This window comes from Salmo salar, chromosome ssa03, assembly GCF_905237065.1.
Source record: "Salmo salar chromosome ssa03, Ssal_v3.1, whole genome shotgun sequence".
Classification (NCBI taxonomy): Eukaryota; Metazoa; Chordata; class Actinopteri; order Salmoniformes; family Salmonidae; genus Salmo; species Salmo salar.
The window spans coordinates 83279829-83307029 of record NC_059444.1 but is presented as its reverse complement, the minus strand read 5'-3'; the positions used below and the strand labels follow the sequence as shown (position 1 = coordinate 83307029).

Sequence of the window (27201 nt, the reverse complement as noted above, 5' to 3'; positions counted from 1 at the left end):
GATTTGACATCATTTTATCTGTGGCCAATGACCTTGAGCCTTCTTGGATGGGCACTTCTATGTACATCTATGGCAGCACCCAAGGGGGCTTGAACTGCCTAGCTCTCCCTGTAGATTTTGCAGTGACGTAGTGTCCCCATGAGTGACAGAACACTGACTCAATCATGGTACAACTATAGAAGATTACTAACCCCTACACTCTGTATTTTCCGCTGGCTGCCCCACCACCACTAAAAGCATTGAGCCAGGCTGAAACACCTGCAAATGTGTTTTTACATTGTTTGCAAACTGATATGTGACACACAGTAATGCTAAAATAACATGCAAAACAGGCAGGGCTCAAAACAGGTGGGTCTCTGCCCCACCTGCCCTGAATGACGGGTCGCCACTGAGCCAGGGGCATACTCCAACACTTATACATGTAAAAAGTACATTATTTTGTTCAGGATTGTAGTAAAGTTGTCAAACAATATCAATTGAACCTCAAAAACGGCTTAAGTAGTTCTTTAAAGTACTTTTACTTAAGTAATTTACACCACTGCAATATTCAAGTGTAAAGGTCACTCCTAGACTACAGTTGAAGCCTACATACAGTAACCTATAAAAACCTTCCAATGTCATTTTCTAAGTCTATAATGAATGCATGGAGAGGAGTGCATAATAAATAGAGAATAAATAGAGCAATAGAAATGACAGGTGATATTAATAGATTTAGTGGCCTAGCATTTCCCATGACATTTGATTGTAATAGTTTGTTCCCAATATTGAAGCCTGGGGACATGGCACCGTTAATAATATCATAAGGGAGCTGTTCTCTCTGGGGGTTGCTTCTGTCTTTGTTCAAGGCTGCACCCCGCCCTAGCACGCCTCCCTACTCACTTTGTCATGGGTCCACGAATAACCCCCACACTACGGATAAAAACACCGGTGGTCTCGGTAACATCGGTGGTAGTGAGGGAGGAGCCCACATCTCTTCGAGAATTTGGCTGTCGAGGTGAGGGCGTGCACCGATGCGCTCACTGCGGGTAAAAAAGAAAAGGACACCCCACCTACCCCTGAATACGTGCTCGCCACCCTTCAGTCTTTCCCTTTCTCGCTTTTGCGTGCACGCACCTAAACCCGTCCGCCCCCCCGTCACTACTCCCGTCCCTCTGACCCACAGTCAGTCGAATACATTTATACACATGCGGGTGGAAGGCGGATTCTGAAATCTCCGTGAAGATGGTGGTACCGGGGCCGTTTTTTAAAACGGTACTTGGATAGCTCACATAACGCTGTATCCATTGTGCCTCTTCTGGAAAGAAAGAGCGGCGAATGGCCTGACAACGGGGAATAGAAGAACATCTCAAAGGGATAGAGAGGATCGGACGGGAAGTGCGTTTAAATAGCTAAACCCGCAAATCTGCCTTGAATAAAATATAAGTATTTGGACAGCAGAAAAAGACGCCTGCTTCTTCATGCAATTGAGTTGAAGTGGGGGATCAAGGAGCCGCTTGTCTGTTCAGGGAGGACTCGGTGTCCGGGGGATACGAGAAGGGGAGAAAGCTTGTAATTAGCCCATATTCCCCACTTGCTATTCGTCTGCGACTCAATGGGAAGAATAGTGGCGTGGGAAAAGTTTCCATCACACGAGCAAAGGAGGACGGAAAGGGGCTACATACAACCAAGACTGGCTTCAGCCGTGGCCCTGTATGGATGGCAGACTGAAGTTTACTGACAATTCAATTACCGGTCACTCGTGGAATTATGGGAGAAACCAGTTATCAGGAAATTAAAATAAATGTTATGTTGACTTGACTGTTATTGTTTGATTGTATTATCAAAACAATATTTACTCAACACAGACTGAGCATGGGCTGGATCCAATAAAGTAGGTATTTGCGCGTGTAGGCCTACACTTGATCTCCAATTCAATTGTAGGTCTACTACATTTTGCAGCTCTTTGCTCTATTCTGCCACCTTGTCCTCTTCAAATTGCCCATTTCTATCAGCGTGGATCCCCGGGAATTGGAGGCGCAGCTTTGGAAATTCCGAAGAGGGAACTCAGGAAAGGACGGGGCTCCATCCATGGAAATACTTACGAATAGGCCTTTTCCCAATCACAGCAAGAGCATGTGGGTATAGAAGGATAATGGGCATTAGACGTCAGTGTTTGTTTTCTCTTTCTTGTTTATGGGCTGACATTTCCGCCTTAAATAACCCGGCATATGTCAAACAATAGTTCCGTAACTGTGGCTTTTCGTGCGATGCCTTTACAACGCCGGCGCTTGGGTTTATTTTGGGAATACAGGATCAAGTTCTACACACACTGTTAAGTGTTTACGCGTGAAGTTTGAAATGATTATTTTTCTCATAGATCACTGTAAATTGGAAGCAATTTCTGAATGCATTATAGTCTACTTGCTTAAAAGCATTAACATGTAATATATAACATATAAGAGAGGACAGGCAGGAGGCTGTAGACACGAATATAAATGCAGACGGGATCTAAAATCAATAGAGGATTATTTTGACAGTGCATGTATAAAGAATGGCTATGCAGGCAGCCAAGTAGTGAGAGCATGAAGGAATTTGATCCAGGTTTCAGTTGTTATTATCTGAAGAATTTGTACCAATATACCAGTAGTCTACAGTCGGCTATTTAGTCAGGGGAGAGCCCTGGAAATGCTACTGAAGTGCTACTGAATACTACTAAAGTAGTATTACACAACTAAGTTTCTACAGTCAACATAATTATATTATGGAAGATTTTGACTTCTCCCCAAATCTTTTTCAATGAGTCAAAAACAGTTGTCAGTACATGGACAGAAACAGAATGAACTGTACAGACACAAGTGCGTCAAAACAGAGGGGAAGGTATAAGAATGCGACTATTGACGTCACTAGGGGCAATAATTAACAGGTCAAAATCCAGTACAGGCTAACGTGTCAGACTTTTTCTTTGGAGATGTTTTCTGTTAGTGCATCATTTATTTCCCCCAACTTTTGCTTTTAATTTACACTTGTTCTAGTCTAGAGGGTACCACACTCAATACATTCATAGCCTACATTGCCTTGCAAATAGCAATTAGCTCTATTGTTGTCTAATTTCTGTTAGGTTAAAAAGCAACATGGCATCCCCTCAACATCAGCAGTTGCTGCCTCACAACACAGAGGTGAGCTGTGACTCAAGCGGCGAGGGCAGCGTCTCCGTGAGGATCAGCAGTAGTGTCAAACACAAGCACGGAGGAGGAGCCGGGGCGCTGGGTGGCATGGGAGGAGGCTTCATGGGGGGCGGGTCCAAACACTGCAAGTACAGCATCTCCTCTAGCTGCAGCTCAGGAGAGTCCGGGGTTCTCAGGCCCGTAGTTAAGGGGCTGCGAACCCAGAGGAAGATGCCCCAGCTGTTCGAGAGGTCTGCTGGGCACTTCTGGGACCCAAAGTTTGACTCTCCCATCCTGGAGGAGGCATGCAGGGAGAGGTGCTTTCCCCAGACTCAGCGGAGGTTCCGCTATGTCCTCTTCTACCTGTTCGCCGCCAGCCTCCTCTGGGGGGTGTACTTCAGTGCCAACCCCGACCGGTGTGACCGAACTGCCTTCCTCGTCCCCACCGCCTGCTTCCTCCTCTTCTGCCTCCTCCTCTTCCTGTTGACGTTCACAAGGATCTACACCCGCTGCTACAACCAGGCGTCACTGCTGCTCATCGTGGTGACCTTTGCCCTCACCCTGGCACCCCAGATCCAGACAGCCGGCTTCAGGGACCTGGAGACCCTCCCTCCTGAGGATGTGGTGGAGGATGTGGGGGACTTCAGTGGCATGGAGCCCTGGAATGTGACCTTCAACCGGGACTTACCCACGGGCAGCCCCTGCCTATCTCCAGTAGGGACCTTCTCCCTAGGCATGGAAGTGCTGCTGCTACTCTACAGCGTCCTCCATGTCCGACTCTATGCCTCAGTGCTACTGGGACTTCTCTACTCTGTGCTCTTTGAGGCTCTGGGATGGCTTCACCTCACCCAGGCTGCTGGGGATGGTTGGAGCCAGGCCTCGGAGGGGTCAGACTTTGACTGGGACACTCTACGCTGGCTGGGGCCAGCCAAAGCTTTGCTCCACCTGTGCGCCCACGCCATCGGCATCCACCTTTTCATCATGTCTGAGGTGCGATCGCGAAGCACCTTCCTCAAGGTGGGCCAGGCCATCATGCACGGCAAGGACCTGGAGGTGGAGAAGGCGCTGAAGGAACGCATGATCCACTCTGTGATGCCTCGGAGGGTGGCTGACGACCTGATGAAGCAGGGCGACGAGGAAGGCTTGGCGGGCGGGAGCTCGGCCAAGCGCTACTCCAGCAGCGGCGCGGCGGCCGTCATCTCCAGTCCCAAGAACAACAAGAGGAATAAGACCTCAATCCCGAGAGGCCAGATCATCTTCAGACCCTTCAACATGAAGCGCATGGAGCCCGTCAGCATCCTCTTCGCGGATATCGTAGGCTTCACCAAGATGTCTGCCAACAAGTCGGCCCACGCTTTGGTGGGGCTCCTCAACGACCTCTTCGGACGTTTCGACCGGCTGTGCGAGCTGACGTGCTGTGAGAAGATAAGCACCCTCGGGGACTGCTACTACTGCGTGGCAGGCTGCCCTGAACCTCGGGCCGACCATGCCTACTGCTGCGTAGAGATGGGGCTGGGCATGATCCAAGCCATCGAACAGTTCTGCCAGGAGAAGAGCGAGATGGTTAACATGAGGGTGGGCGTCCACACGGGGACTGTCCTGTGCGGTATCCTAGGGATGAAGCGGTTTAAGTTCGACGTGTGGTCCAACGACGTGAACCTGGCCAATTTGATGGAGCAACTGGGCGTGGCCGGGAAGGTGCACCTATCAGAGACCACCGCCAACTTCCTGGATGACCGGTACCAGCGGGAGAACGGACGGGTCACTGAGAGGGTTGGACAGAGCGTGGTGGCGGACCAGCTGAAAGGTACGTGACCAGCTGGTTGCAAGGCGGGGCTGTGGGAATGGGTTGTGATTTATGTGATTGCTTTCAGTCGTGGAAAAAGTACTTCAGTAAAAGTAAAGACACCTTAATAGAAAATTACTCAAGTAGATGTGAAAGTCACCAAGTAAAATACTACTTGAGTAAAAGTCTAAAAGTATTTGGTTTTAAATATACTTAAGTATCAAAGTAAGTGTAATTGCTAAAATATACTTAAGTATCAAAAGTAAAAGTATAAATCATTTCACATTCTTTATATTAAGCAAACCAGACAGCACTGTTTTCTTATTTTTTTAATTTACGGCTAGCCAGGGGAAAACACTAACACTCAGACATTTACAAATGACGCATGTGTGTTTGGTGAATCCGCCAGATCAGAGTCAGTAGGAATGACCAGGGATTTTCTCTTGGTAAGTTGAGTGAATTGGACAGTTTCCCTGTCCTGCTAAGCATTCAAAATGTAACAAGTACTTTTTGGTTATCAACGAAAATGTACAGAGTAAAAAGTACATCATTTTTTTTATGTATGTAGTGAAGTAAAAGTTGTCAAATTTTAATCGTAAAGTACAGATACCCCCCCAAAAAATGACTTAAGTAGTACTTGAAAGTACTTTTTCTTAAGCTTTCCAGTATTGCCTGGCTGTCAGGAGTTAGGCACAGATTGAGATGTTTTTGTGATTGCTAAATGTAACATGATATCCAGTCTTGTGTATTTGCTTTAGCATCGCATGGAGAGAGTCAGAAGCAGTATTGATATTGATCTCTCTATGCGGTGGAAGATTTTAACATACGCTGGGACTTTTCTTGTTCTGCTTGTTCTGCCTTACTGACGGCCTCTCTCTAGCAAATAAAATTTGATTTGTCACATGCGCCGAATACAACAGGTGTAGCCCTTACCATGAAATGCTTACTTACAAGCCCTTAACCAACAATGCAGTTTAAGAAATAGAGTTAACAAAATATTTACTAAATAAACTAAAGTACATTTTTTAAATAAAAAAGTAACACAAGGAAATTACATAACAACAACGAGGCTATGTACAGGGGGTATCGGTACCGAGTCAATGTGCGGGGGTACATGTTAGTTGAGGTAATTCCACGGTAGGGGTAAAGTGACTATGCATGGATAATAAACAGCGAGTAGCAGCAGTGTAAAACAAAGGTGGGGGGTCAATGTAAATAGTCTGGGTGGCCATTTGATTAATTGTAATCTATCGGTGCTCTACTGATGCAGCAAGGTCACCTAACGGCAGTTCGCAACACAGGCAGCAGTAATAAGGACGTTACGGCTGTTCATTTTCACTTAGTAAACCTATGTGGTTTTTATGAAAACCCTGACACCTTTATGCTGCGTTGTTTATGTGCTGCAGTACGGTGCACCCATTTCTGAATGAGAGCTTTATATAGGGCCAGTAGGGACACTACATCAAAGGTGATTGGTGGTTCCCTCATTGTTGTCCGTGACAGCGAGACACGTGGGGCCTGGCACTGGTCAAGGTCAGCACCTGCTTCACAGTGTCGTATGTCATACGTTGGGGACATCAGGAACAGGGGGGTTCAGTCTGTCGGGAGGTGCCCTTTGTGGCTGACTGGGTGTTGGTTGTATGTGACACTGAACCACAGACGGTTGTACCCCTCTCTCCCCCGTCCTCCCACTTATTTCTGTTCCCTGTTCAGTTATACTGCTTGCCTGCCTGCCTGCCTGCCTCCTACCCAGACGCCGTCCTTAATGTGACCCTGTTCTCTTACCCTGGCTCTGAACCTCCAAGGGATTGTCTTACCTTAGTGAGACAATTTCCTTAGGGGAGACACTATAGACCCAAACTGTTACAGACCTATATCTATCCTACCCTGCCTTTCTAAAGTCTTCGAATCCCACTGTACCTTCTCCGCTATGCAATCTGGTTTCCGAGCGGGTCATGGGTGCACCTCAGCCACACTCAAGGTCCTAAACGACATCATAACCACCATCGATAAAAGACAAGACTGTGCAGCCGTCTTCATTGACCTGGCCAAGGCTTTCGACTCTGTCAATCACTGCATTCTTATCAGCAGACTCAACAGCCTTGGTTTCTCAAATGACTGCCTTGCCTGGTTCACCAACTACTTCTCAGATAGAGTTCAGTGTGTTAAATCGGAGGGCATGTTAATAAATACATTATTTAATTAATTAATAAATAAATTAATTAATAAAATAAGTGCCACTATTTATGCAAAGGCTTTTCTTTATAAATGGAGATGTCAGCAATTTACAGTGCATCTGCTCCGCCTCGTTTCAGCCTGACTCTTCTCTCTCTCTCTTCGTCTCCGTTCTCTCTCTCCCTCCGTCTCCTTTTCGCGCTCTCTATTCCTCACACTGTCCCTTTCTCCCTGCTAAATCACATAACCCCAGAGAGACCAGTAATTCCGTTTTATTTGATGCATTTATGCAAATACCTCTGATGGAGCTAAAACTCTGGCTTAATGGCCCTTTTCATCATCTGGAGAATCAGTACATTATCACCTAGCAGTAATGAAGTTATGGTGCCAAACGTAGCTGTGTTTGAAAGGCTGAGGGATTGAACCGCCACTATAATGCGCAGAAATGCAAATCACTTATTCTGGTCTGGACCTGTTTCTCTCTCCAGCCCTAGCAGTATCAGAGGCTAACGCTACACAACTGTCATTGTGGGCAATGATAGACCTACCATGTTTTGATTCAGTGAGATTGTTGTTGGTGTGTCGTGGAGTCATGTATCTAATGAATATGTGGCACTACCAGTATACTCTACCAATATACTCTGCAGTGTGTAGTCAGGGTTTTCAGGTCAAAATGACGAGTCACCTCGCTCATTCCCACGACCCTGCGTCCCACATGCAAGGGGAAAGGCCCCTTCACATCTAGTAGGTGGATGCTGTGCTGGCTGACCTGTGTGTCACATCTCATCATTTTTAGACGCTGGGCGAGGAACTCTGCAGAAAGAAACATTGAGGCCTTCACATATATACAGGTAGGGGACAGTCCTTTCCCAGCTAGTAGGTAGATGCTGGTTTGGCTGACCTGTGTGGGAAAGAAATGAACAATGTCATGCAGTACATCACATGATTCTGAGCTTCTGGCTGAGACACTGCAGAAAGAAATACTGAGATTCTTATTCCAACTTTAATAGTGACAACGTTTCGGTATAAGGAAGGACTATATATCGTGCATGCCTTTTTGTGTCTCTGTGCCTGTGTTGGATCACAGTGGTGCCAACCAGGGTAAATGCCTGTGTGTGATTCCAGAGCATGAAGTCAATCTGAGCATTGTTATAGCATTATAACAGCATGGCAGCAGCTGGCGGGCGGGCTGGCGGGCGGGCGGGCTGGCGGGCGGGCTGGCGGCGGGGGTGGCGGCGGGGGCCGACGCCTCAGCAGGTGCAGCCGGTCAGCTGGAGATGATGGATGATGGCGGGAAGGAAGATTCTTCTCTGTCAGAGACACCACCGCTCCTGTTTGTCAGGCAGCCCCTGGAGGGTCTTTAGTAGGCCACACACACACCAGCAGGCGTGAAAAAGCCCTGAAACCCAACGATGGTTGAATTTTTTATGGAGTGGTCGAGCCTGTTATGCTCTCTCCATCTGAGGGAAAATGGTGTCTTTTAACGGGTCCCCAGGCGCCTGTCCTAGACCGTCTGTGTAGTGTTCGTTTCCCTTCTCCAATCTCTCCCTCCCTCCCTTCATCTATCTCTTATCCATCTCTCTCTCTTCTCTCCCTCTGTCCCTCTCCCTTCTCACTGCCTCTGCTTCTCTCTCCCTCCCCCCTCTCTCACTCTCTCCTCCCCCCTCTCTCTCCTCCCCCGCTCTCCTTCTTCCTCATCCTCTCACCGATACTGTCTGTTAGGGCCATTTCACACTGCATCTTTGATGTGTGGGCGTGTTGCTCTCTCTGTGACTTTACCATCATTCCATTTCTCAACACCATGACTCATGGTTACAGTCAGGTCATTGTAACATTGCGTAGTGAGAACAAACCTTCAAGATTTGTGTATTTTAGTCAGCATATGTAGTGTGCCAAGTAGCCTGTCTCTGTCTATACATTGCACAACTCTAGCAGCAGTCTTCAGCCAAGGAGTTAGCGTGTTATGAGCTTGCCAGGTGAGTAATGGGGCTGTATTTACATTTGAGTCATTTAGCAGACATTTCTATACAGAGTAACTTACAGGAACAATTAGGGGTAAGTGCCTTGCTCAAGGGCACAATGACAGATTTGTCACCTAGTCGGCTCGTGGATTCTACATAGCAACCTTTCGGTTACTGGCCCTACGCCCTTAACCAATAGGCTACCATAAGTGCCCTTTACTTAACGGCCAGAGGAAGAAGTGATTTGCAGCGCAACATTTCTCGCTCGTTAATTAGATTCACGAGGGCGAATGCACCTGCCCTCGTCACGCTCCCTTTTTTCCTGCCTCAGGTTAAATGTGCCGTTCCCACTCCTCTGACTCCCACCTGCTCCCCCTCTTCTCTTCTCCCCCTCCTCCCCCTCTCCTCTCCTCCCTTCCCTCCATGATGTATTCAGTTCACTCCCAAGATGTATCCTGTCCTTGTAGATTTTTTGGGGGGCCCGCTGAGAGAGCTAGCTGTCAGGAGGAGAGAGTTGTGCTTATTCGCTGTGAAAAATCTTCCCCACTGTCTTAGCGTACATAAGCTAGAATAAATCATGGTGGGAGGGTGTGGATTCTGGCAGGGTTGGAGCTCTTCGCTCGCCCAGCCGTGGGAGTAAATGGCTTTGACCCAGACACTAATCGTTGTGCCACTGCCCTCCCTCCGTGGTCTTGATGTTCTTTTGAGTTAGTTAATGTTTCACTCTTAGTGTTCAGGGCCTTCAACACCTTTTTAAAGCTCCATCGCGTTCACAGGCCAAGATTATATTCAAGCCTTTTTTAAATCTATAACTGTGTCTTTTTCCCCTTTGGCACTGCTAAGCCAGGTCGAGCTGTAGGCCTACTGGGCTGGACTGGTTATGCATCCATCATAGTTGCTGGAACTGTGCTGGAAAGCACAATATGAAAATAAAATATCCAAGCCACCCAGTTCAGGACGGCTCTATAGTCTAAAGTGTGAATCAGGCATTTCATTACACGCATGCTTAAACACACTCATGTCTGACCTACAGTACCAGTCAAAAGTTTGGACAAACCTACTCATTCAACGGTTTTTCTTTCTTTTTTTATTATTTTCTACATTATAGAATTATAGTGAAGATATCAAAACTATGAAATAACACATATGGAATCATGTAGTAACCAAAAAAAGTGTTAAACAAATCTAAATATATTTGAGTTTCTTCAAAGTAGCCACCCTTTGCTGCTTTTCCTTCACTCTGTGGTCTAATTCATCCCAAATCATCTCAATTGAGTTGAGGTTGGGTGATTGTGGAGGCCAGGTCATCTGATGCAGCACTCCATCACTCTCCTTCTTGGTCAAATAGTCCTTACACAGCCTGGAGGTGTGTTGGGTCATTGTCCTGTTGAAAAACAAATGAAATATTCCCACTAAGCACAAACCAGATGGGATGGCGTCTCGCTGCATAATGCTGTGGTCACCATGCTGGTTAAGTGTGCTTTTGAATTCTAAATAAATCACTGACAGTGTCACCAGCAAAGCACCATCACAACTCCTCCTCCATGCTTCACGGTGGGAACCACACATGCGGAGATCATCTGTTCACCTACTCTGCGTCTCATAAAGACAAAGCGGTTAAAACCAAAAATCTCAGATTTACACCGGTGTAATGTCCATTGCTCGTGTTTCTTGGCCCAAGCAAGTCTTCTTCTTATTGGTGTCCTTTAGTAGTGTTTTTTTTCTTCAGCAATTTGACCATGAAGGCCTGATTCATGCAGTCTCCTCTGAACAGTTGGTTTTGAGATGTGTCTGTTACTTGAACTCTGTTAAGCATTTATTTAGGCTGCAATTTCTGATGCTGGTAACTCTAATGAACTTATCCTCTGCAGCAGAGGTAACTTTGGGTCTTCCGTCCTCATGAGAGCCAGTTTCATCATAGCGCTTGATGGTTTTTGTGACTGCACTTGAAGAAACTTTCACATTTTTTTAAATGTTCTGTATTGACTGACCTTCAGGTCTGAAAGTAATGATAGACTGTAATTTCTCTTTGCTTATTTTAGCTGTTCTTGCCATAATATGGACTTGGTCTTTTACCAAATAGGGCTATCTTCTGTATACCACCCCTACCTTGTCACAACACAACTGATTGGCTCAAACACATTAAGAAGGAAAGAAATTCCACAAATTAACTTTAAAGAAGTCACACCTGTTAATTGAAATGTATTCCAGGTGACTACCTCATGAAGCTGGTTGAGAGAATACCAAGAGTGTGCAAAGCTGTCATCAAGGCAAAAGGGTGGCTACTTTGAAGAATCACAAATATAAAATCTATACACTTTTTTTGGTTACTACATGATTCCATATGTGTTATTTCATAGTTTTGATATCTTCACTATTATTGTACAATGTAGAAAATCGTAAAAATAAATAAAAACCCTTGAATGAGTAGATGTGTCCAAACTTTCGACTGATACTGTAACTGTTTACAATTTATTGTTGTGTTTGTAGCCTCTGGCTGAGTTCCAAATAGTTAAATATCACAGGTGCATCCTGTTAAGGATGAGCTAGCCAGCCCCGAAGTGACGCTCTAATAATAGCCATTCTGGATCTGCTTGTGTCTGTCTACATGGCGCTAATAAGTCATTTTGACATTGTTTTTAGTCTTTCATTTCCTTCACTAAAATTGCTGACTGTATGCAGAATGCCTTGTGAGTTAGTTGAGATGTGAATACGGTCTTAGCCGAGGAAGCCTAGGCTTAAACAGTGAAGTTGACAGGTCTGACTCTGAATCATTGGGGAAATGGAGTGCAGTCTTCTGAAGGAGCGCAGTATCGTCTGTGATTAGATTTAAAACGGGCGGCAGGTAGTCTAAGAGCGTTGGGCCTGTGGTAGAATTACAACATTATGTTAATCACATTACTTTTATATTAGAATGTATTCCTATATTACTACATTCACACTCTGTTTTTCTGAGGCAACATAATAGGGGTTTTAGAACTTTCGTGTCTGTGTGAACTGAGAGGAGCCTCTGAGATTTAACGCTGACAGTCGATTTACGATGGCTTGGTGATAAGACAACATTCCATTGACGTGAATGTTCGATTAAGGCAGCCTTCTGCACCTCTGATTCAGAGGGGTTGGGTTAAATGCGGAAGATACATTTCGGTTGAAGGCATTCAGTTGTACAACTGACTAGGTATCCCCCTTTCCCCTTCTATCCCTGACAAAGAGCAGTCAGTGAGCACCTCTTCAGAAGTGGCTTTTTGATCTCCGCGTACCTCTCTCCCCCTGTCTCTGTGTGGTCCCAACGGTCGGTATATCTGTCTAGTGTCTGTCTGTCTGCCCGCTTGTCTATCCGCCCGCCTGTCCGTCTGCAATGTTTGCCCGGCCCCCTGTTGTCCCTATCTCAGTGGAAATGGGAGCTATTTTGGGCTCTCACCCTGGAAATTACCTGGCTGTGTCCATCCTGTCTTGGTGACTAATTCGGAGTGATGGTACCTGCAGAACATCACGCTATAGTTGGAGCTAAATGTCAGCATCGTAGAAATAGAGTTACTAGAATGGGCATCCCCTTTCAAGTCAATGAGACCATGATGGGTGGACTAGTAATTATATTTCTACAGTTTGTATGGCTCTCTTTAGTCTGTTTTAGATGACAGAATTCAGGTGACAGAATTCCAGCACTCGGACCAGAGCTGGTTATGCTGCTTTGAAGTGGATGGATCATATTATTATATCATATTCTTGTTGAATGTAGAACCCTGACCTTCTCCAACTGTACCGCTGAGCTCAGTGGTGTACTGCTTCTGCTAGGGAGCTGGGGCGTAGACCTGGGTTCAAATACTATTCAAAATCTTTCAAATACTTTGAGTGTTTGCTTTAGCCTGCCTGGAGTGTTAAATGGGTGGAGTTTGCAGTTTTGGACGTATTCTATTGGTTCCATTTTGCCAGGCAAGCTCAATCAAACACAGCACAAATGATTTCAAATAGTATTTGAACATAGATCTGCTGGGGGAGCGTTGGATCACATCACTCTCCTCCTCTCTAGGGACATGTTTAATTAAACAGGACTGGGTCATCTTATCTAGTCGAAAGTGATTAATGCTAGTAATGCTCACTTGTTACATCTTCCACACAGGCCAGGGTTGGGTCTGCCACTCTATTCCCTATATAGTGCACTGCTTTTGACCAGGGCCCATAGGGGTTTGGTCAAAATTAGAGCACTATATAAGGAATCCGGTGCCATTTGGGACGCAGGCCTGGCGTTCAACACATATTTCTCACTAATAACCCAAAACACATCAGGTCTTTGCCAATACATTTTTATCATTAGACATGTTATTGATTCTCTATAATAGGGCTGTCCTGTTGGTGTAATTTATGAAGTGTTGATGTGTTCTGAGAAGGAAAAGGGGCTTTGGGGATTAGATATCACAGAGAATTGACTAGAAGACGGAGGCTTAAGACACTCAATTTGTATTCTTGTCTGTGTTATTAATCTCTCTCTCTATACGGTCAGGCACGCACACCGTTCACTGCTTCGTGATTGGGTAATTGATTAGCTCCATTGGAATGTATTTGGTTGGAAAGAGTGGGACCCTGGTAACTGCAAATAGTCAAGATGATGAATGTTCATGCATCCCTGCACACCAAACGGGCTGTTATTCAGTTCAGCCCCAGAACAGGTACCTGTTATCGGTGAAGCCACACACACGTAGACACACACACGCGCACACACACACACGCTGCCCAAACACAATGCTACAGTAGTCTATAGTGATCCACACTACAGAGTTCTCTGCCTGCTTGTGATTCAAACAATCCTCTGTACACTGTGAAGATTACTAATGCAACTACCTGTGACATTGACAAGGAGAAATGACGCTAGCTCGGAGGTTGTTCTCAGAGAGCCCAGAGGGCGAAATGGAGCGAGGGAGGAAAAAGAGGGAGGGAGGGAGGTAGAAATAGATGGAATGAGAATTGGAGCACGGCTATTAGCAATGTATTGCTGCAGGCTGCTATGAGGCTGTCCCAGCCGAGTCCTCTGGGTCGCCTGGCAGAATATAGCAGAACCACAGCAATGCTCTGGCTGAGGTACTCTAACAGGGTTTCATGGTAAGGTCCAGTTAAACTGGAACCCTGTTACAGACACTTGAGCGTTGTGTGTGTGTGTGTGTGTGTGTGTGTGTGTGTGTGTGTGTGTGTGTGTGTGTGTCTTTGTGTGTGTGTGTGCACATGTATACTCATGCCTTTACTGGCCCTCTTTGCAACCACGTTCAGAGCTTGAACAGGACCGTTTCTGTCCTGAAGTCATTTTAGTTAAGCCTCAGAGCTCAAATCACTACATAGTAGTGGGTGGGTAAGCTGTGGAGGCAGCTGCAGGGATGGTTTGTAAGACTAAGGGTAAATAGATCCTGGGGATTACCATTATGCTGCATACTGCAAGTGGCGGCGGGAGAAGGGTGTGCTTTCATCTAAGGCCTGGGGAGACTGGGGACAACGTGACTGTAGAGTGAAGACACAGACAGGCTGCAGGGCTGGAGGGGACAGGACAGGGCACAGGAGACTGTAGAGTGAAGACAAACAGACAGGCTGCAAGGCTGGAGGGGACAGGAGACTGTAGAGTGAAGACAGACAGGCTGGAGGGGTCAGGACAGGGGAAAGGAATCCACGGGCCAGAGCTAAATGCTCAATTTCATTGATGTGAAACATTCTGTACATTGCAGATAGAAATAGAATGAATAGAGCTGACACGATTCCCTATTCTACATAACAGACAATAACATCTGTTCTACACCCTACATTTCTATCTGAATGTTGTGTAACGTTGCTTCCTCCTGAACAGATCAAATCAAATTGTATTAGTCACATGCACTTAATACAACAGGTGTAGACCTTACAGTGAAATGTGCGGGGGCATCGGTTAGTTGAGGTAATATGTACATGTAGGTGGAGTTATTAAAGTGACTATGCATAGATGATAACAACAGAGGGTAGCAGCGGTGTAAAAGGGGGGGGGCAATGCAAATAGTTTGGGTAGCCATTTGATTAGGTGTTCAGGAGTCTTATGGCTTGGGGGTAGGAGCTGTTTAGAAGCCGCTTGCCGTGCGGTAGCAGAGAGAACAGTCTATGACTAGGGTGGCTGGAGTCTTTGACAATTTTTAGGGACTTCCTCTGACACCGCCTGGTATAGAGGTCCTGGATGGCAGGAAGTTTGGCCCCAGTGATGTACTGGGCCGTTCGCACTACCCTCTGTAGTGCCTTGCGTTTGGAGGCCGAGCAGTTGCCATACCAGGCAGTGATGCAACCAGTCAGGATGCTCTCGATGGTGCAGCTGTAGAACCTTTTGTGTATCTGAGGACCCATGCCAAATCTTTTCACGACTGTCTTGGTGTGCTTGTACCATGTTAGTTTGTTGGTGATGTGGACACCAAGGAACTTGACGCTCTCAACCTGCTCCACTGCAGCCCCGTCGATGAGAATGGGGGCGTGCTCGGTCCTCTTTTTCCTGTAGTCCACAATCATCTCCTTTGTCTTGATCACGTTGAGGGAGAGGTTGTTGTCCTGGTACCACAGGGCCAGGTCTCTGACCTCCTCCCTATAGGCTGTCTCGTCGTTGTCGGTGTCATCGGCAAACTTAATGATGGTGTTGGAGTTGTGCCCTGGCCGTGCAGTCATGAGTGGACAGAGAGTACAGGAGGGGATTGAGCACGCACCCCTGAGGGGGCCCGAGTTGAGGATCAGCATGGCGGATGTGATGTTACCTACCCTTACCACCTGGGGGCGGCTCGTCAAGAAGTCCAGGATTCAGTTGCGGAGGGAGGTGTTTAGTCCCAGGGTCCTTAGCTTATTGATGAGCTTTGAGGGCACTATGGTGTTGAACACTGAGCTGTAGTCAATGAATAGCATTCTCACATAGGTGTTCCTTTTGTCCAGGTGGGAAAAGGCAGTGTGGAGTGCAATAGAGATTGCATCATCTGTGGATCTGTTGGGGTGGTATGCAAATTGGAGTGGGTCTAGGGTTTCTGGGATAATGGTGTTGATGTGAGCCAGCCTTTCAAAGTACTTCATGGCTACATACGTGAGAGCTACGGGTCGGTAGTCATTTAGGCAGGTTACCTTAGTGTTCTTGGGCACAGGCACTATGGTGGTCTGCTTAAAACATGTTGGTATTACAGACTTGGACAGGGAGAGGTTGAAAATGTCAGTGAAGATACTTACCAGTTGGTCAGTGCATGCTCGCAGTACATATCCTGGTAATCCGTCTGGCCCTGCGGCCTTGTGAATGTTGACCTGGTTTAAAGGTCTTACTCACATCGGCGAATGTGATCACAGTCGTCCAGAACAGCTGGTGCTCTCATGCATGTTTCAGTGTTATTTGCCTCGAGCATAGAAGTAGTTTAGCTTGTCTGGTAGGCTTGTGTCACTGGGCAGCTCTCGGCTGTGCTTCCCTTTGTGATCTGTAATGGTTTGCAAGCCCTGCCACATCCGACGGGCATCAGAGCCGGTGTAGTATGATTCGATCTTAGGCCTGTATTGACTCTTTGCCTGTTTGATGGTTCGACGAAGGGCATATCGGGATTTCTTATAAGCTTCTGGGTTAGAGTCCCGCTCCATGAAAGCGGCAGCTCTAGCCTTTAGCTCAGTGCGGATGTTGTCTGTAATCCATGGCTTCTGGTTGGGGCATGTACGTACGGTCACTGTGGGGACGACGTCTTTGATGCACTTATTGTTGAAGCCAATGACTGATGTGGTGTACTCCTCAATGCCATCAGAGTAATCCCGGAGCATATTCCAGTCTGTGCTAGCAAAACAGTCCTGTAGCTTAGCATCTGCTTCATTTGACCACTTTTTTTATTGATCTAGTCACTGGTGTTTCCTGCTTTAATTTTTGCTTGTAAGCAGGAATCAGGAGGATAGAATTATGGTCAGATTTGCCAAATGGAGGGCGAGTGAGAGCTTTGTATGCGTCTCTATGTGTTGAGTAAAGGTGGTCCAGAGTTTTCTTTACTCTGGTTGCACATTTAACATGCTGATAGAAATTTGGTGAAACTGATTAAGTTTCCCTGCATTAAAGTCCCCGGCTACTAGGAGCGTCGCCTCTGGGTGAGCGTTTTCTTGTTTGCTTATGGCGGAATACAGCTCATTCAATGCTGTCTTAGTGCCAGCCTCTGACTGTGGTGGTATGTAAAGAGCTACGAAAAATACAGATGAAAACTCTCTAGGTAGATAGTGTGGTCTACAGCTTATCATGAGATACTCTACCTCAGGCGAGCAATAGCTCGAGACTTCCTTAGCATTATATTGTTCACGTCGGGCTCATCAGACTCGTTAAAGGAAAAAAAAAGGATTCTGCCAGTCCGTGGTGAGTAATCGCAGTCCCGATGTCCAGAAGTTATTTTCGGTCATAAGAGACAGTAGAGGCAACATTATGTACAAAATAAGTTTAAAAAAAAAGTTGCAAATAAACAAACAAAAAACACAAACGGTTGGGGACATGTAAAACGTCTGCCTTCTTCTCCGGCACCATTTAACAGGCCCCTGCTGTATTGTAGCTTCTAACTAGTTAGCCAGACACCCAGCAGTACAGCACACATCCCTGTAGACTGACACCTGTGACATCATTAGCTTAATCTGCTGGGCCCTGTTCATTGGCCGTTTTGAACCCGAGTGAAACTGGTAAGGTTCTACCTGACCTTGTCTCTTTAAATCAAATCAAATTTCAAATCAAATTTATTTATATATTTTACAACACAGATATTTATTTTCTGCTGCAAAGGGTTTTGCAACAGAGTTCCTTGCTGAACAGGACCCAGTGCTCAGCAAAATGTACTGTCATGCTGGGTGAATTTGGCAACCGATACGTACAGCAAGGTTATTGGAGAATTGTGATATGGTAATTAGCTTTGAGTTTTATAGTGCCAGTCAATCAATTATGCTATGTCATAGGCTACAGTACAATGTCACTGCTCAGAAATATCAGAACAGGCCTATTACCCGTTTCATGCTGTGTGGTTGCATATGTTCACGTGTGTGTGTATGTGTGTGTGTGTGTGTGTGTGTGTGTGTGTGTGTGTGTGTGTGTGTGTGTGTTAGAAATCCCTAACTGGATCCACAGTAGAGGATAGCTGTCTCTCCAGCGGAGTGCCTGGTCTCTATCCTCTTCCACAGAGAGAGCCCTGAGGGAGGGTCAAGGAGAGAGAGAGAGAATCAGAGCACTGCTGTCTGTCTGTTAAAGGAACATAAACACTTCATAACCAGGGACCCACTGTTTACCAGTAATGTCTGCAATAAACATGGCTGTCTTTAGAGTTATATTGGCAATGTAGCCTGTTGTTGTTCTTGTCAGAAGGCGTCAACATTAAGGCTATGTGTACACCTGATGATAGTAAGTTGCAAAGGCGAAGCTGTGTATAAGAGCATAAAGTGGACAAATAATCCTCATAACCTACTTTGAATAATACTAGGTTTTAGTCAGTAACCTTGGTTAGAGTTTAAACACTGGAACTCCGCTTTTCACATTCTGTTTTCCAGCATGGATTCCGTCAGCTACTGTGTAACCAGGCCAGCTCTTTGCAGTTCGGTCAGTGAGAGATAACCGACCATTTAGTGTTATTGGATAATTAGCGGAGTGTTAATGGATGTCTCTGACCTTGTCTGGCTGTCTGCCTGCTCAGTTAATAGCAAGGTCAGTGCCAGTGGTCAAGCGTCCTCGATGTGCGTTGGAGTGGGAGGGAAGGGTACAGGCGGGGAGAGGGGGGTAGACGGGCACTAGCCTGGGATCAGCGGGCACCGTACCAGCTGCTCTGCTGCTTTGGCTTCTGCTTACAGATCACACTGCCAGCCCAGCCCCCTCTCTTCAGCAAGTCCACCATCACTGGAAAAGTCCTGCTGTGTTCCCTTGTGTCCCCATCATGTTATTCATGTGATCTTGTTTAAGTTGTCATTATTTAGTAGAGGACATGCTGTAGGCACCAGAATGTGGCTGTGTGTCTTTAATGCATTTCTCATCCCTCCCTTTCTGTTATTTCATGGATTGGATCCTCTTGGTTTGCTTACCATCAGTAACCTGTAGGCTCTGTTGGTCCTCCATCAGCAGTGGGGACTGCTGAATCAGATTTTCACCAGGAAATAGACATGTTGTACCCCTTAACCATAATGGAGCAGTTTCTGATTTTCACCAGCATATCGACGTGTTGTATCCCTTAACCATAATGGAGCGGTTTCTGATTTTCACCAGGATATAGACATGTTGTATCCCTTAACCATAATGGAGCAGTTTCTGATTTTCACCAGCATATAGACATGTTGTATCCCTTAACCATAATGGAGCAGTTTCTGATTTTCACCAGCATATAGACGTGTTGTATCCCTTAACCATAATGGAGCAGTTTCTGATTTTCACCAGGATATAAACACGTTGTATCCCTTAACCTTAATGGACCGGTTTCTGATTTTGGACTCATAGTAAGCCTGTTTCTAAAAACCTCCATTGATTAATATTCTCCATTGAGTGTTTAGTGAGCTGCTTTTTAGTCCAGGATTAAAAAGCCTAATCTGGGTCCAGGAAACCAACCTAATGTCTATGATCAACATATCAAAGACATACTGTACTCTACTGTACTGCAGTGAGCAGTATGGGGGTGTAATGTAGCTCTGGCTCTACACGTTTCATCTGCTCCATTGGTTTACATTCAACTGGAGGGCGGCACTAATGCAGTGCAGCCATGCAGTGCTCTGTTGTCGTGGGTACGAGGGAGAGGTTTAGGTTTACTGTAATTAGGCTATAAATCAGTGGGCTGACTGAGGAACAGTGGAGAGAAGACGGTAGTGTCCCTTAGTGATGATGTCAGGGTTGGAACAGTGGAGATAGGATTGTACCCTAAGTGATGATGTCAGGGTTGTTACAGTAGAGATGACCTTAAGATTGCAACAGATCAGGTATAGGATCCATAGGGTCTTTATTGTCCCTAAGTGATGATGTCAGGGTTGTTACAGTAGAGATGACCTTAGGATTGCAACAGATCAGGTATAGGATCCATAGGGTCTTTATTGTCCCTAAGTGATGATGTCAGTGTTGTTACAGTAGAGATGACCTTAGGGTTGCAACAGATCAGGTATAGGATCCATAGGGTCTTTATTGTCCCTAAGTGATGATGTCAGTGTTGTTACAGTAGAGATGACCTTAGGGTTGCAACAGGTCAGGTATAGGATCCATAGGGTCTTTATTGTCCCTAAGTGATGATGTCAGGGTTGGAACAGTGGAGATAGGAACCTAGTTACAGTGTATAGTTTAATTTATTAGATCATTAAAAGTAGTAGGCTGCTCCAGCTGGAGGCAACATTACAGTTAGTGAACAGTGGAGATAGGATTGTACCCTTAGTGATGATGTTAGGGTTGGAACAGTGGAGATAGGATTGTACCCTTAGTGATGATGTTAGGGTTGGAACAGTGGAGATAGGATGGTAGTGTCCCTTAGTGATGATGTCAGGGTAGGGACAGTGGAGATAGGATGATAGTGTCCCTTAGTGATGATGTCAGGGTAGGGACAGTGGAGATAGGATGATAGTGTTCCTTAGTGATAATCTCACTAGGGTTCTTCTCTCCATCCTCTCTACAGTGAGAAAGGCTGACACACAGATCTACATTGTTGTTGAAAAGGAGAAGGACATTTTTACTTCCAAAGCTCTGACTTTGAGTCAAAAAAGGACATGTTCATTAACTGAAAGTCTGTGGCCAGAGCTTTGCACATCCTTCTATCACCCTGTTAGCACAGCAACCCAACATTTTATTTAACCTTTATTAAACTAGGTAAGTCAGTTAAGAACAAATTCTTTACAATGACGGCATAACCCAGCCAAACCAGTACGACACGGGGCCAATTTTGCACCACCCTATGGGACTCCCAACTACAGCCAGATGTGATGCAGCCTGGATTTGAACCAGGTACTGCAGTGACACCTCTTGCATTGAGATGCAGTGCCTTAGACCTCTGCGCCACTTGGGAGCAGTGACTGAACACCATAGAATGTGACCTTCAAATGATCTCTGCTCATTACATTCTGTGAAGCTCGTATTGCTTCCTTTTGAGAGCGCGTCAGAGATGCCCTCTGTGTTGACTCAGCTGACAGAGATTCAGAGATGCCCGTCAAAATGCCAGCCTTCAGCAGAACAGAACACATTGGGGAGAAGGGCAATCCCCATGGCAGTGCCACGGCAACACAAACCATCCTTCTGCCCGGAGGTCCCAGCGAAGGTAACAATCGCCATGGCAACAACAACCAGCGGATGGCTGACGAGGGTCAGCTGGAGTCTGCGTGTCTGAAGTGTCTCTTAGGAATGGAGTGTTAGACTGTGTAGTGTGTGTAGGACTGTGGGGTGATATACATGTTAGTCATAACAGCTGACATTGGCCAATAGAACTGGTATCTGTAGCTCATATGTGCAGAAGACGTGCACAAATATGCACACTGTCTCCCTTTCCTTCTTTTCCTTTTTTCTCTCACAAACGTGTGGGTCGAATGTACAGGTCAGATGTACACACACCTCTCTCTCTCTCTCTCTCTCTCTCTCTCTCTCTCTCTCTCTCTCTCTCTCTCTCTCTCTCTCTCTCTCTCTCTCTCTCTCTCTCTCTCTCTCTGTGTCTCTGTCTCTCTCTCTCTCTCTCTCTCTCTCTCTCTCTCTCTCTCTCTCTCTCTCTCTCTCTCTCTCTCTCTCTCTCTCTCTCTCTCTCTCTCTCTCTCTCTCTCTCTCTCTCTCTCTCTCTCTCTCTCTCTCTCTCTCTCTCTCTCTCTCTCTCTCTCTCTCTCTCTCTCTCTCTCTCTCTCTCTCTCTCTCTCTCTCTCTCTCTCTCTCTCTCTCTCTCTCTCTCTCTCTCTCTCTCTCTCTCTCTCTCTCTCTCTCTCTCTCTCTCTCTCTCTCTCTCTCTCTCTCTCTCTCTCTCTCTCTCTCTCTCTCTCTCTCTCTCTCTCTCTCTCTCTCTCTCTCTCTCTCTCTCTCTCTCTCTCTCTCTCTCTCTCTCTCTCTCTCTCTCTCTCTCTCTCTCTCTCTCAGCTCGTTAGTGTGCTCTGCGGGGAGCATGTGTTATGAATGAGATCAGACCATGAAGAGGAGCTAGCCACAACCAGCCAGTCCACCCACCAACCTGAAACCTGCTCAAAGAACCATCAGACTGGTTTATATTCCATAACCCCTCCAGGTCCTGCCTTTATATCCCATAAACCCTCCAGGTCCTGTCTTTATATCCCATAACCCCTCCAGGTCCTGTCTTTATATCCCATAAACCCTCCAGGTCCTGTCTTTATATCCCATAACCCCTCCAGGTCCTGTCTTTATATCCCATAAACCCTCCAGGTCCTGTCTTTATATCCCATAACCCCTTGAGGTCCTGTCTTTATATCCCATAAACCCTCCAGGTCTTGTCTTTATATCCCATAACCCCTCCAGGTCCTGTCTTTTATAGCCTTTTATACAGCCATCCTATGTTTCCATCCATATTATTACCGGTCTACTAATCCAATACTGTAAATATCACTTAGTCCGTTACTGTTTTGTCATAACATTATTGAAGTTAACATTAAACAACATCTGTACAGCAGGAAGTGGAGTATTAATACTTTATTACCTACCTTTTGATTATTCTGGCAGGCCATGCAGTTATGAAGGCAGTATATCATGACGTGCACAGACGTGATTACTGGTGGTCCTCTGTGGCTCAGTTGGTGGATCGAGGGTTTGTTCCCCGCTGGAACCGCTCATACGAAAATGTATGCAAGCATGATTGTAAGTTGCTTTGGCTAAAAGTGTCTTGGTCTCCTCCTCCTCTCCCAGGCTCTGGTCTCCTCCTCCTCCTCCTCCTCCTCTCCCAGGCTCTGGTCTCCTCCTCCTCCTCTCCCAGGCTCTGGTCTCCTCCTCCTCCCCCTCCTCTCCCAGGCTCTGGTCTCCTCCTCCTCTCCCAGGCTCTGGTCTCCTCCTCCTCTCCCAGGCTCTGGTCTCCTCCTCCTCTCCCAGGCTCTGGTCTCCTCCTCCTCTCCCAGGCTCTGGTCTCCTCCTCCTCTCCCAGGCTCTGGTCTCCTCCTCCTCTCCCAGGCTCTGGTCTCCTCCTCCTCTCCCAGGCTCTGGTCTCCTCCTCCTCCTCTTCCTCCTCCTCCTCCTCTCCCAGGCTCTGGTCTCTGGCTCTCTAATAACTGCTTACTGCTTCTGTTGCCTCATGTTTTATGGTCCTAGGAGTTCCCATAGTCCCAGTGCTCCCAGGACACGGGTGTGTGTATTTGTGTGTGTGTGTGTGTGCATCTCTCTCCTCTCTATTCCCCCAAATCCCTTTGAAAATACCAGGCATTTCTTCTTTGATGTAATTTAGCTGTTTCCATCTTATCTGGCCATTGTAACGTTTGTTTCCGGCATGCTCGCCTATCCTCCATCGCCAGATTGAATTATCCAATCACGTCCGCTGGTTTTTAAAGGGACGGTCAATACAACCGTGAACAGATCTTAAGGACCCCCTATCACTCTGATGGGAAATATAAGTCGACTGTCTCAACCGTCCTCGGCCAGTGACTCAATGTGACTGAGGTGTGTGTCTTTGCCATGGAAACAGGCATGCACACGTGTGCAGTTGAACACACACACAATCTCTCTCACTCTATATTTGCATGTATGGACAGTGGACATCTACATTGTGCACTCACACACACTCTTCTGCATTCTCATCTCTGAGGGATTTGCAGTCTAAGGGCTTTCAAAAGGTTTTGTGTGGGGACACGGATGAGGTGAGAGGAGCTTACAGCACCGTGTAGAGAGAGACGGCGTTAGATCACACACTCACCAAGCCAAGTAGAGCTGATGCCGTATAGTGTTGAATAAGGGCAGTATATTAGCATCCCTGTTATTACCGCTTTAGCTGATCAGGCAGAGCTAAACAGTACCAGGGGAGCAACAAACAATGCCTTGACGTACATACATTTTAATAATCCACCCACATGAAGACGCTTCTCGGGATGAGATGGGAAAGAGGGAGGGACGGGAGGGAGGAAGGGCAGGCCGTGGCCACAAAACGCTGAGTGAGCAGAGGTGTGGTCCAGCACTCGTAGGGGAGGAGAGGAGCCAGAAAGTGTTGTTGATGTTTACCGGCAACAGCAAAATAAAAAGCTGATTCAGTAGAATTGATAAATGGAGCCCTAAGACACAAGCAGTGTCCCAAATGGCACCCTATTCACTATGTAGTGCTGTGTCACAAATGACACCCAGTTCACTATGTAGTGCACTGACCATTGCTCTGTCAAAAGTAGGGCACCATAAAGGGAATAGGATACCATTTGGGACACAACCACAAACTAGAAGTTTTGGGTCCTTTCCATCTCAATTTCCTCTGGAACAAATCAAACCTCATTTAATGGCTTCTAAAATCCCCTGTAGAAAATGTTGGTTAAGTTTTATGTTTTATTAATGGAATCTTGATTGATTTCCTGACCTGGGTTGAGTGAGGCTGAATTTGATGTGTAGTCCAAACTCTTAGTAAGGCCTGTCGAAGGTTTTTCCTTTTAGATCATAATGACCGCACACACTAACACACACACACCCACACACTAACACGTGCACACACACACAGAGATTGACCTGAGGAAAAAGAAAGACGGGGTGCAGGAAAGAAGAAAGTTAAAGATGTTGGAGTAATGTCAACAGGGGCCATTGGAGACAGAGAGGGAGAGAGATTGAATGTGAGGAAAACGAAAGACGGTGTGTAGGAAGAAAGGGAGAGTTAAAGATGTTGGAGGATATTGTCATCTGAAAAACCCAGGATAACCACCTGGAATAAAATACAGAGAGATGAGGGGCAGGGAGAGAGAAAGAGATTAAACGAGAGAAGAAAGAAAGATGGTGCGTACAGAGGAAAGGAGAGAGAGAGTTAAAGATTTGGTCATGATCTGAACTGGGGATATTGTTGATTTGGTAATGATCTGAACTGGGGATATTGTTGATTTGGTAATGATCTGAACTGGGGATATTGTTGATTTGGTAATGATCTCAACTGGGGATATTGTTGATTTGGTAATGATCTCAACTGGGGATATTGTTGATTTGGTAATGATCTCAACTGGGGATATTGTTGATTTGGTAATGATCTCAACTGGGGATATTGTTGATTTGGTAATGATCTCAACTGGGGATATTGTTGATTTGGTAATGATCTCAACTGGCGATATTGTTGATTTGGTAATGATCTCAACTGGGGATATTGTTGATTTGGTAATGATCTCAACTGGGGATATTGTTGATTTGGTAATGATCTCAACTGGGGATATTGTTGATTTGGTAATGATCTCAACTGGCGATATTGTTGATTTGGTAATGATCTCAACTGGGGATATTGTTGATTTGGTAATGATCTCAACTGGGGATATTGTTGATTTGGTAATGATCTCAACTGGGGATATTGTTGATTTGAAATTCCCCTGATATATAAGGAGAGGAGGATCGAAAGAGAGGGGGAGGAGGACAGAGGAAGAGGTGGAGAAAGATTTAGAGAGCGAGAGATTGATAGAGAGTAGAGGAAACTATATTGCAGGAAGGAGAGCAGCAGAGCTAAAGATTTTGGAATGATGTCAACTGCGGCCATTGTTTCCATAATCACTAGAGAGAGGTATATCAGAGAAGGAATCAGACAGAGAGCGAGAGATGGAGAGAGGCAGAAAGTGGGATAGGACAAAGAGAGGAGAGGGAGAGTTAAAGATTTTGGAATGATGTCAACTTGGGCATTGTTGTTTGGATGAGCGATGATGGCTAGGGAGCGACGCCAGCAACTTGGTCAGAACAGAGATCGTAGCTGGCAGGAATGGCCTGCAACTCCAATGCACTGTCCAAATACAGTGAGGGGAAAAAAGTATTTGATCCCCTGCTGATTTTGTACGTTTGCCCACTGACAAAGAAATGATCAGTCTATAATTAATTTTTATGGTAGGTTTACTTGAACAGTGAGAGACAGAATAACAACAACAAAATCCAGAAAAACGCATGTCAAAAATGTTATAAATTGATTTGCATTTTAATGAGGGAAATAAGTATTTGACCCCTCTGCAAAACATGACTTAGTACTTGGTGGAAAAACCCTTGTTGGCAATCACAGAGGTCTGACGTTTCTTGTAGTTGGCCACCAGGTTTGCACACATCTCAGGAGGGATTTTGTCCCTCTCCTCTTTGCAGATCTTCTCCAAGTCATTAAGGTTTCGAGGCTGACGTTTGGCAACTCGAACCTTCAGCTCCCTCCACAGATTTTCTATGGGATTAAGGTCTGGAGACTGGCTAGGCCACTCCAGGACCTTAATGTGCTTCTTCTTGAGACACTCCTTTGTTGCCTTGGCCGTGTGTTTTGGGTCATTGTCATGCTGGAATACCCATCCACGACCCATTTTCAATGCCCTGGCTGAGGGAAGGAGGTTCTCACCCAAGATTTGACGGTACATGGCCCCGTCCATCGTCCCTTTGATGCGGTGAAGTTGTCCTGTCCCCTTAGCAGAAAAACACCCCCAAAGCATAATGTTTCCACCTCCATGTTTGATGTGGGGATGGTGTTCTTGGGGTCATAGGCAGCATTCCTCCTCCTCCAAACACGGCGAGTTGAGTTGATGCCAAAGACCTCCATTTTGGTCTCATCTGACCATAACACTTTCACCCAGTTGTCCTCTGAATCATTCAGATGTTCATTGGCAAACTTCAGACGGGCATGTATATGTGCTTCTTGAGCAGGGGGGACCTTGTGGGCGCTGCAGGATTTCAGTCTTTCACGGCGTAGTGTGTTAGCAATTGTTTTCTTGGTGACTATGGTCCCAGCTGCCTTGAGATCATTGACAAGATCCTCCCGTGTAGTTCTGGGCTGATTCCTCACCGTTCTCATGGTCATTGCAACTCCACGAGGTGAGATCTTGCATGGAGCCCCAGGCCGAGGGAGATTGACAGTTCTTTTGTGTTTCTTCCAATTGCAAATAATCGCACCAACTTTTGTCACCTTCTCACCAAGCTGCTTGGCGATGGTCTTGTAGCCCATTCCAGCCTTGTGTAGGTCTACAATCTTGTCCCTGACATCCTTGGAGAGCTCTTTGGTCTTGGCCATGGTGGAGAGTTTGGAATCTGATTGATTGATTGCTTCTGTGGACAGGT

General features: G+C 46.1%; 1 protein-coding gene across 2 annotated transcripts in view; it reads left to right on the top strand.

The window, feature by feature from the left end:
- The first annotated feature begins 1121 nt into the window (after positions 1 to 1121).
- Positions 1122 to 27201, top strand: part of LOC106601890 (adenylate cyclase type 9) — a 63203-nt gene continuing 37123 nt past the window's right edge. The window contains exons 1-2 of one of the 2 annotated variants that reach the window (XM_045715638.1): positions 1122 to 2114; positions 3098 to 4950. In XM_045715638.1, coding sequence (XP_045571594.1) covers positions 2068 to 2114; positions 3098 to 4950 — 1900 coding nt within the window. In that variant the 5' untranslated portion in view covers positions 1122 to 2067. Of the gene's footprint in view, positions 4951 to 27201 lie in introns of both variants that reach the window. The other variant, XM_045715639.1, reaches the window with a different exon arrangement.